The 11,975-nt window shown below is 40.7% G+C and overlaps 1 protein-coding gene across 1 annotated transcript; it reads right to left on the bottom strand.

Moving 5' to 3' along the window:
* Positions 1-2,686: 2,686 nt before the first annotated feature.
* On the bottom strand, positions 2,687-9,246 carry LOC119287512 (ubiquinone biosynthesis monooxygenase COQ6, mitochondrial-like). Its single transcript, XM_037567061.1, has 10 exons — positions 8,844-9,246; positions 8,665-8,743; positions 8,482-8,569; positions 8,005-8,148; positions 7,287-7,345; positions 5,058-5,125; positions 4,905-4,956; positions 4,211-4,399; positions 3,521-4,123; positions 2,687-3,278 (listed from the first exon to the last, which is right to left on the bottom strand). The coding sequence occupies exons 1-10, from the start codon at positions 8,903-8,905 to the stop codon at positions 3,063-3,065; spliced, it is 1,560 nt and encodes a 519-aa protein (XP_037422958.1). The 5' UTR covers positions 8,906-9,246; the 3' UTR covers positions 2,687-3,062.
* Positions 9,247-11,975: the final 2,729 nt, after the last annotated feature.

Below are 11,975 nucleotides of genomic sequence, written 5' to 3' on the forward strand. Positions count from 1 at the left end.
AAACCTAGCCATCTTACATAGCAGACATGATGCAAAAAATATGACCATGCGGCAGCTCCACGACAAACTGTACATAATGTCACAAAATATGAAGGATGCCAAAAGAGGGTGCTGCAATTAATCCATGCATGCATGAGACAGCACGTCCTACGTACGTACGGCTGAAGTAGAACTGCTAGCACTCATATATATACACGTTTCATTAACATTTGGAAGGATTGTGTTCGTATCACATGGAGTTGTTAAACGAAAAAACGTGTATATGTAGTGAGTTTTTAAAATGAGTATATTTAAAAAAGAAGGAAGTAGCTACCCCCTCCATAAACTAATATAAGAGCGTTTAGATCACTAAAATAATGATCTAAACGCTGTTATATTAGTTTACAGAGGGAGTACCATATAGTGAGATGTTATAGGACTAGAGATAGGGAACCCGCTTAGGGAGGTGCGCGCATGCATGTAGTTGTGTTTTTTCTGCCTATGATAACTCTAAGGGTTTTCTCTATAATAAAACTGACAAGCGGAACTTGCCAAATGGTAGAGAATAGGAAAAGGACACCACGTGGCAAATGAGGTGAGCAACCTAAAACATAGAGAATACGAAAACCACCATGTTTGCTTCTCCCATTGTCAAAATATTTACCCACAACCCATTACCAAAAACTATTGGTCTCTCATGGTGTCAAAATTTCTTACTTTGTCCTTTGCCTAGCTGAAAGTGGTTTTTGTCGATGGCTTTCGAGTCCGGCAACACCAACACGGAGGAGGATGAAGATCTATTGTACCCTATTTGGAGATCAATCTAATATAAGCAGAAGTAGGGCTATTGCCCATGGCAAAGGGTTAAGCTGGGTTATACTCCTGTCTTGTGTCCATCTGGTGACCTGTGATGATGTCTCACTGCCAAAGTAATCTTGTGCGGCACGTTGCTGGGAGGCGTCGATCCAACGAAATTATCCTCAGCAGTGTTGTCGATGGATTAATGATGTGTAGTTTCACGCTCGTGGTGCAAAATAATCAGGGAAATGGGAGGGCGGGGACGAAGTTTATCCGAATACTAAAGTAAGTAGGAAAAACATTGAAAATCCAAAAACTACATGGCAAATTGAATTTACTAGCCACAGAAATTGTATTTTTAAATACATTTTTAATCAAAACTTACATTAAAAAGTGCAAACTTAGAAGAAACATGAAATTTAGAAAAATGAGTGTGCCCTATAAAAGTTATTGAATAATGAAATAACTAAGACATGAAATATAAAAAGTGAAATGTTTTTAGTTTGAACCATGCATTCCCATGGTTCCTTATTTTTTGTGAGTGAGCATTCCCATGGTTCCAACAGAGTATTTCTCAATTTTAGGCATTTAAAACATCCTGATAAAACATTAAAAAGTATCTTTTGTCTTTTCCATGTTTTTTTCCTTTTGGGCATAACCATGGACGATATTACTACTTTTTGAATAGTTGGATTGCTTACCACATGAATCACATGGTGGTGGACGATATTACTACCTTCGTTCATAAATATAAGATGCTTTGGATATTTCAATATGGACTACATATGAATTAAAATGAGTGAACAAGCACACTAAAATGTGTCCATATTTATGAACAAAGGGAGTATCAATTACCAACTTTTTTAGGGTCAATCTGGCATGAGTGTTGCCTACTCATAAGAAGAAATGAAGAATTCAAGTATTTACATGATGTTGGAGACGTCCGGAAAAACCACATGGTGATTACAACATCTCCAACGCTGACCCTCGAATTTCCTCCCGCATCCATCCACAAACGGGGGAACCAGTCCACCGACACGGATGCGAGAGACACTCATCCAACGCTATCCGCATACAATTCAAACAAGGTTTGAATAGACGGGACGGAATTCATGCAAACCGACATAAATCGGGGGAGGTTTCAGTTCGTTCAGCTTATCGCATGCTGATCCACACTAAAAATAGAAGAGATGCTTGGCTAGATGAAAGACCGGGGGATTCTAATCCGGAGAAGGAAGTGAAAGCATGGATCAAGATGTGGAAGCACAATATTCCGGCCAAAGTTAAGGTGTTCACGTGGCGTTTGGCAAAAGTTTGTGGGCAATCTGGAAGGCCAAGAGAGATGTGCTATGCGAGGACAAATTCCAGAGTCCGTTTGCTACATGCGAGTTCATACAGAATTTTATGAGGGGGCTGTAAGATGTTCAGTCACCTTTTTTTTTAGAAGATGTTCAATCACCTAGTCATGGGGAAGGCTGCTAGAGAGTTTACATGTTGCAAAACATGAAGCAAAGGTCGGACAGAAGTTTAGCAATGACTGTTGCCCATGCGAGAAAGCAACCCGGCTATACACTGCAGACCGAATCCGAAGCCGAAACAAAAATCACATGAACCGTGCAAGTGAAGATATCAAAATCCTAAGGAACCTACTCTATTTCCCCTATGATGTGCATCATCTCTGTTCTTCCGAACCATATACCACTATCCACGTCGAATCTGAAAGACAGACACCACAACAGTACAACACCGAAACCATATGAGCCGCGCGGGTTAAGAAGCTAACAAATGCTAATGTGCACACAGATAATGTGCTGCAAAATATAGCGCTCTAAACAACAGATAGCACGCTGAGAAATGAAAAACATATAGCCTCAACCCTGCGTGTATAATGGTCTGCATTCTCCCCGCCAAAAAAAAGGTCTGCATTCTGCATATATAACCTCCCAGATAAAAAATGTGCCAACAAAAAATAAACTAATCTTCCATGGCAAGCAAAGTACGTACTGAACAAGCCTTACACACATGAAAACAAATCCAGGAAATATAATCTTATTTACTACTATTAACTACCCCCTCCATCTCAAGATGTAAGTTTTTTGACACTATGATGGTGTCAAAATAATGTCTTGCATTTTGAGATAGAGTACTTGTTGCATTTTATCCAACTAGTTTCTCAGGTGGGATATAGTACTAGCTAGCTTAGAACTAACGCATTTTGGTACAGTGCTGCCATGACAGCCAAGAGCCAACAAGTTTAGAACTAACACATTTTGGTACAGTACTGCTTATGAAAACAGAGGCGATTTGCTGTCGCCCATTGCGTAAGATATTATGTTCTTCTTCAGTGGTGATATGTACTGGGCACCATGGAATGCAGCGGCTCTTAGAACATTGAGGGGTCCGAAATCGACAGAGTACATCTTCTGGAAGCCATCTAGAACTGCCGCCATCGCAATATTGGCAGCCTTGCGGTCAGTCTCATACCGATTCAGCAAAGATAGCTGGCAAATGGGAAAAGGTTTGGTTAGTTTGCTGTCCATGATGAACATGTTGTTTTATACTAGAGTAACCAGCATATGCAAGATGATGACAAACAATGATCCAAATAAAGAAACCAGGAGTTAAAGTAAGAAAGATTAGCTTGCCGAATGACCAGCTCATAGTATTAAGAGTTACTCATAGGAGCTAGATACAGTAGTATCTGCATAAATCTAACCAAAACACAGCAATATTAGGTACTTACATCCCCAATATCAGCACCAACAGAAACTCCTTCAGAAATAACTTTTGCTAAGGCAGCTGCATCTCCAAAACCCAAATTGACACCTTGACCGGCCAAGGGGTGCACTGTATGAGCAGCATCACCAACTAAGGCTAGCCTTTTTGAAACATAATCATGGGAATGCATCAGTGACAATGGAAATGCCATTCTCTCTGAGATCAGCCCAATTGCCCTTGGTGGTACTTCAAAGCATTCTTTCGTAGACGCTGCAGTACCTCCAAAGTCAGAAAACAACCTTTCCACGTAATGGTCAAGACTACTAGAGTTGGGATGCGGTCCATAACCAAAATCCAATGCACGGTTCACTGACATCACAAAATCTTCAGAGCTCATTGACTTATGCCGTGATGCCTCCTCTGGGCTCATTGTCCACACTATATTGCTGAAGTTGTCGCCTATTGGAAGCAGGGCAATCGGACCAGAAGGGAGAAACCTCTGCCATGCACAGTCATTCGCTGCAGTATGCTCTACTGTACAGATAATCGCACTCTGAGGATAACTCCAACCAGTTGTTTTTATGCCCGCAATCTGCCTTACATTGGATTTGGAACCATCTGCTCCTACCTGTGACCATAATTTAGAATAAGTGACTGAAGGCAATAAAGAGATACAAAAGTTTGAATGAATGGAGAATCATATATAGGAACTTACCACCAACTTTGAATATAAAGTCTGTCCATCACTTAGGTCAAGTTTAACCAAATTACTACGGCGTAGTTCCTCTGCCTCAGTTGATGGTGGCTTCAGTCCTGCTACTCCTACGTTTCTGCTCTTTGATGGGAAAGCAAGAGACACCAATCGGGTAGGGTAGACCATCTTTCCAATGTCTTCCTTTTGCTCCTGGCAAGGGAAACATCTTAAGTAGCAATTTAATGTGACTATTTCAATGGGAAAGAAAGTCAGATAACAATATAAGTGCAACATCTAGCTGGAAACCACCCAGCCATTAATTTCCGTGTGTTCTGTTCTTTGATATTTTTAGGATATTTGAGATTACCTTATGAGGACTATTAATGTCACACACAAAATTGAACTGTGCTTCATGACCAACAATTCTAACGAAATATGTTGTCGGTAACTAATCATCGTGTACAGCTAATAAAAATCTAATATATGGGATAGGTGCCATAAAAGCAAGTAATCTGTTTTTTATGACAAAGGTCTCTTGTATAACATTTACTTTGCTCTCTAGAATGTGTGGGCTGTAAGGCTGTACTGTATTCAACAAGTTTATAAACTAGGAAAACCATTTGTATGGAGTGAGGTCTTATTAGACAAGTTCAACATCAGTCTAAACATCTAGATACAGATCAAAATCATTGAAAGTTTATTGAAAGATACAGACCTGTAAGCGTAACAGAAGTGAGTTGCAAAGCACCTTGTTCTCCACCACACATCTAAATAACGGAAAAACAAAGCAAAAGGTTATCAATGAACCAGTGGGAAAAAAAGTTTATCAGACAATTACAAGTTTACAGCAGCTCCCATTCAAACATACCCAAGATATTCTTTGGACACATCTCTTGCGTTGTACCTTGTGTATCCCAGTCCAGTGTAATCCCACACCTGCCAGCGAAAATGTGTTAAATTGCAATCAATGCTTATGTTGAACACCCACTATCTAAAGCAAGAAACTGCTGGTCTTGTTGTGTGCAGGTGTAGCAAATAAGTTGGAAGAAACAGTTGCTCTTGTTGTGTGCAAGTGCAACAAATAAGAATGAAGAAACTGTTGCTGTCATTGTTTGCAAGCGCCACAAATAAAAGAGGACAAGACCAAAGGTAAAGGAGGCATGCTAATGCATATACATATGGCTGAACAGTTGCCATGAAAAGATCACATAATAATGGCCTAATATGCACGAAATAAGGCATACAATATGTACCATCCAATCATAGTTAAGCTTCAAGTAATATCCAAAATTTAAATGAAATGAGCTAGGTAAAACAGGGGCCGAATAAGGTATACCATTATGTCAATGTATTTATGTTCCATTCGGAAATTGAGTGGGAAAACTTTGAAAGTGTGAAGCATTTGTGCATGTTCCATTTCACCATTTTATTGTGATCGATTCAATAGTTCATTCAATTTGGTTCAGTGGGACAAATGAATCAAATGGATTCAATAGAGAAGCATCAATGACTTGTTCTGAGTTATCAATCACATGATGAAGTTAATCAACATATTTTTATACATGGACCATCGATTGCAGAAATCAAGTTGGCACTGAGGTTTGCACCATATTCAGTCTATTTAGTAAAGAAACAAACTAAGTCGAAATCTCCCCATATTTAAACATGTGCCATGAAACAGCCATGTTATGGACCATAGAGAGTTAAGCTGTACCCTAAGATTGGATATAAGCCAGTACTTCACCAATCATTTCAACATATCAGGACAGAAATAAACTAGTTTAATGAGACTATATGCTACAAATCTAACATAACACCTCAGGTAGTCAATAAAATAAAGTAGCAGTGCTGCAAGTCACTACAATGAACTTGCAAAAATTCCCCAGGATGCTCTAAGGACATGCTTACATGCTTGTAAGCATGACAATTTATTGCCATGTTCTATGAGGGCAGGGTTACTGCATGAGCATCTGACATATTTAGTGAAACCTTCTTTGCTTATCATGTTTTAAAAGAATGTCCTAAATAAAGTTAGTCAGACCAGATCTTGCAAGAAACCATGTACTTGAATGGAGACTCGGTAGTTTTTCCTCAATGAGCAACATGGAACTAAGGGTACAATAAGATAAGGCAGATCGGAGATAAAAATAATAATGCTTATCACATAGGTTCAATAGAGCACACACAATAATCAGATTGATAAACAACGTTGACAGCTAAAACTAACCTAGAACAGCAAGTCAACGTTTGTCCCTCTCATACGTTATATAGCACTTATACCATTTATTTATGGTGTTTGTAAATGATAATATCGACATATCCATTCACGGAGTTACAGCTACTATGCAATGTAAAGGCTGCCTAGCATAATTCTGAATTCCCCTCCCAAGCTTCAGCACTGGAAATTTAAAGTTTATTAGGATTGTGCGGAAAATATATTAATATCAGAAACATAACATGAGTTCAGTTACCAAAACATATTTAATCCCATGATGTCAGAAGACACGTAAGGGAGGCCAAATATGATTCTTATACAAAGATGACAGAAAAATCTGCTTAAGAGTTCAGGTCACAATATTGAATACAACTGGTCACTGGTCAGCTTTCAAACAACGCATAATATATCTACAGGATACTGCATCTGTAGTGGATAATCTTTGGCTATGCTACCAGTTTTTCATGTATAGGGAACTGATATGATAGAACTAGATGTACTTGTCCTCTATATAGAATCATCCATATATTAAAAACAACATGACGGGCATGCATACTTTACAGCCAGCCCAAGCTCAAAAGGCCCACAAAAATTCTATTGCCCATTAAACTGCCAAGGTATTTATGTTTTCTATGCTTTATTAACAAACTTGATTACATGTTAACCCATAATTATTTTTCCCCTGGAACAGAAGAAAATAGGAAATAAGCAGACAGATGAATCATGAAATGTCATTTTAGTTTGATTTGACAATCTATCAATCATAGGAACACCAACATATATAAATTATTATATCTAGTGTAGGAATAGATGTAGTGGTAGAAAGCAGGTGAGCACAGAAAGGTAATCACCATCCATATGATGAAAATTGTATGTCATCACCTGCATTTTACCAAAGAAAGCATGTCTCTGCTGTAGAATATGCTCCCATGCACCAATATCTGTCACATGGCATAATACAAGTATGAAATATATGTCAAACTATACAATACTATAGCTACTAAATAAAATGAAGTAGCTACAAACACATAATAAGGAATGTTTTAAGATGTTGTACTTCTGAAACTACGCGTTGTCAAGCATTCCACTTTTCATCCTCAATAAGCAAAAATAGTTTTACACATTTAATCAAATTTATGATTAGGCACAACCAGTGGCAAAAAAGGAACAATGGGTATATATAGATCAGCAGAGTTGGCAGCACCATCCGTGATTGTGCCTATTTGACATGAAGTTCCAGGTTATCACTACACTAAACAAGAAATGCAGCTCAGCTGGATATTGTGTGATGACAGGTGCTAGGCACATATCAGTTACTTAGCTAACATCGCAAAGCAGTAGGTTATGAGTGAAGCACTTTGAGGTTATAGGAACAATCCTATGTAAGCACAGATGGGTTCTTCAGATCAATTTAAAAGCTAGTAGCATGTCTTGTTTAAACAACTGTCAAAACCAACAAAAGGGATCGACCTTTCTGAATTATCACCAAAACATACTAAGCACCCTTTAGTTCCAGATATTGATACACTGCCAACATTCGCCAAATTCTGGCTTGTAACAAAGCAATGACATATCGATTTTATGTTTATTACAACCTTACCTCTGAAGAAGGAAATGGTTGCAGGAGTAACAGTGCTGACCCTTGAATCAGGTATACCATCTTTCTTGAGATAATTCATTGACTTCAATGCAGGATTGCTATCGATGACGGCAACTCGCAGGTGTTTGGTCAATGGCATATTGGCTGCATGTAAGGATAAATAAGCGTAAACCCAAGATTATATACAGAATAGGTGTTTCTAATCTAAAACAACCACAGCATAGGATTGTCAAATTCATACACATGGTGTTTTCGTACAGCCACCAGACTATCCTGCACTACTGATAGCATTTGCAGTAATTGACATGGAACTAGTAAAATGGCAGGGAGAACTTTAATCCAATGGTGTCAGCATTCCTTTAATAGCTAATTATCAGATTATAAGGATCGATTCTCAGACTAAGAGCAACACGAAGCTGAGCTCATCAAAACAATTGGAAGCAAGGAACAGAGGTACACCAAGGCAGCAATACCTACAGAGTGCACAAGCAACAGCCAGGCCCACCATGCCTCCACCGACGATAGCAACATCAAGCTCGTCATCTCCGGCGACTTTCTCTGGGCCCTAAATGTTCACGGACAGAGTAAACCTCAATCAATCTCGCAATTCTCTAAACTCTATGGGCCACTGCACATGCGATTTGCGGACAGGAAATGTACCTGCGGCTCGGACGCTCCCGCCGGCGCGCTGGAGAAGGCCCTCGAGGCCGTCCGGATCTGATTCGCCGCGGCGAAGCATCTGCGGTTTGGGGGGGAAGGTGAAGAAAGACGAATGGATGAGCCGGAGCAGAACAAATCGCGGATGGAGGGAGGGGGGCAGAGAGAGCACTCGCGCGCACCTCGTTCTGCGCAGCAGGGCGTGGGCCGCGGCCGCGGAGGCGCGCGCCGGCGTCGGCGTCATCGGCGACGGGCGTCGGGGTTTGGGTTCCGAGGGCCGAGCCGAACGGAGGCCTGTCTGGTCAAGTGGTGCTCCCAATCCCGTATCTACGAGCTTGACGGACCCCGGGCTCCGCCCGCCGCCGGAACACTCGGCTCTGCCGCCGTGAACAGAGTCGAATTGGCCTGGAGACCCTTGAAGGCGGGGCACCGGTGGCGGGAGGCAGGCGAGGTCGGCTGTCGGGGGGGTGAACGTGCGGCGAGCCGGGATTGTGTGCGGGTGGAGACGGCGGCGGCCACGGTACCTAGGGCCTCTTGGAGAAACACGTCAGACCTGGGCATAGCGGAGGAAGGAGACGAGGATTTGTTTTTGTTTTCCTTTTTTGAGAAAAAGGAGACGAGGATTTTATTTATTTATTTTTAGATAATGGCCCGAGGATTTGGTTGCGGCGACCGCTGGCGCATATGAGCTTTGATGTACCGCCAGCTTCTTTTAGGCCACAAACCCCCGAACGGACATCAGTTTTGTCAGATTTTTGTTCATTTCGATTAGATAAAGAGACGGTATCCGGCTTTTTTATGTTTGTGTTTGATGTGCGTCTAACGGTTGGGCGCATTTCGTCCAACCGCCTGATGTTTCTTTTTTTACAAAGGATAGAAAACTCAAATTTTGACACCGTGATCATAGTTCACCAGTGACCATAGTTCATGCCTACAAAATGATCAACCCCCCGAGTTTTCATGTCTGCAACAAAGTCAACGGTTGTCACACTTGCCAGCCTTCGAAAAGAACAACCCTCAAGTTTTCTCGTCTGCAACAAAGCCAACGGCCGACACACTTGCCAACCTTCAAAAAGAATGGCCATAGTCCATGGCCGAGGCCTTCCTAGTTCATGTTGTAGTGGTCGAACATCTTCTTTTGCCGTTTCTCGGACCAACTTCTCTCCAGGGACATGTTGGTCAAGTATGCGGTCATGATTGCTAGCCACCTCTTTTTGCTTTGGTGTCGGCATTGATGGCCTCAATCGCGAGCTTCTTCGTTTGGACTTTGGACGGCCTCCTTCATGTCGAGTTTCCTTCCCTTGACGGCCTCCTCCATGTCGAGTTTCCTTCTCTTGACGGTCTCCTCCACGTCAAGCTTCTTCGTTTGGAGCTCCTAGCATATCTTCATTTGCTCCTCTTTTTCTTAATGCTTCCTCTCGCCCCTCACTTCCTTTTGAGTCATCATGTCGTGCAAAGTTTCTTGCAAGGTGAAAGAGGCCGCATCACGCTTCTCGTCGATCTTTAAGTTAGTTTTGCCCCTCGGCCTCTTCACCCATCTCCGTCCCCAGCCACGGTCGCCGGCCTTCCTTTCTTCTTTAGAGCGGCATTTTGATCTTTGAACTCGGGGCAATTTTTGATGAGTGTCTAACAGTGAGTAAGAGTGAATGACTTGTTCTTATGTCGGGCCTTGAAGGCTTCCAAAGATTGAAATGCCTACACAATAAAAAAGAAGGCCACAAATGTAATAGCCAAGACACAAGATGCAACAAACATGAACATGACATTGCAATGAAAGAGGAAGAGGTCATACCAAGTCGCCCATGCCTAGACCACTTACAGGACGAGCTTCAACACTCTCAAGTGCGGCACAAAACTTGTTGAATTCTTGCTGAATAAACTCCCATCTCTTTTGGATTGAGTTGATGCCACGGGTGCCCGCAAACTTGTAGGGCAGAAACTTTCTCCGTTCATGAAAGGTTGTATGAACTCTAGTCCAAAATGGAGTTTTTGGGAATGATGGGGGAAATAGGAGAGTTGTGTCCCCAATGGACGGACCAGGGGAGGACAAGGGCGGCGTCCCGCCCGTCTCCGTCTTGTCCATTTTGACGCAAACGCGGCCTAAATTTCGACCAGAAATGTGTCGACGACGAGCAAAAAACAGACGTTTGTTCGTATGCTCCTGCGTGTTGGTTGTAATTTGTGTCCGTTTAGCACCGAACGAATGCAGGCGACCATTCGAGGTTGTGTGTTGGAGTTGCCCTTAAAGCATTGGTTAATAATATAGTTAGCTGCTGGTTATATAGGCATGTCATGTCATCAAGAGCCGGCTATAAATTCATAACTTTATTTCCACTTTATGTCTATCTCTTTCTTATCATTAAACAGGAGCACGCGTAGAGGCTAGATCCCATTCACAGGCACCGAATGTAAAACTTCTCGAAAATTAAAAAGGGGCACGGGAGGTCGAACTCCCGACCTCGGGCTACAAATCAGAGCTGGAAACTGTCGCTTCCTAAAACCAAGCGCTACTCTTTAAGTATTTTCTACAGTAGTAGATCTGTTTCTTTTTAAAAAAATCAACGTTTCTTTTCAAAATTGTCAACAAATTTTATTACAAAATGTTATAATGTTTGAAAATGTGAAAGAAAATTCAAAATTCAAACAAAACCTTGAAACCCGGAAAAGTGAACAAAAATTGAAAGAATTTTTTATATACACTGAACAACTTTAAATTATACATTGAACATTTTTCTGATATACATTGAAACAAAATTAAATACAGGTTGAACACTTTTTTATATACGCCGAACAATTTTTAAAAACACAATGAAAGAAAATTTAAGTACATTGAACATTTTATTAATATACGGTGAGCTTTTTCTTGAATATATGGTGAACAGTTTCTTAAATATTCAATGAATAATTTTTAAAACATGGTAAACTGTATAATACACAAAAGAAGAGAAGAAAAAGAAAATATAAATAGAAAAATAATTTCTTCAACGTATATCACAAAATGTTCAATGTATATTTTAAAATTGTACAATGTATATAAAGTTTCATATTTCTGGCCCATACAACACTGTGCAATCAACAAGTTTCACACATGTCTCCAACAAAGTTTTGTAGACTATTATGCTGAAGATATATTCTAATCATGAAGATTTGGAGAAGATTATACCCTTTTTTAGCCTTTTATTTTTGAACATATGTACACCTTTTAAATTTACAAAGCAGGAGCCAAGTCTGATTAATAAAACCTTGAAGTTGGAGACCTTGTGAGAAACGAACCCTCACATTTAAATCCCTTAGACTTTGTTTGACAGGAAGGG

This window comes from Triticum dicoccoides, chromosome 4A, assembly GCF_002162155.2.
Source record: "Triticum dicoccoides isolate Atlit2015 ecotype Zavitan chromosome 4A, WEW_v2.0, whole genome shotgun sequence".
Lineage (NCBI taxonomy): Eukaryota > Viridiplantae > Streptophyta > Magnoliopsida > Poales > Poaceae > Triticum > Triticum dicoccoides.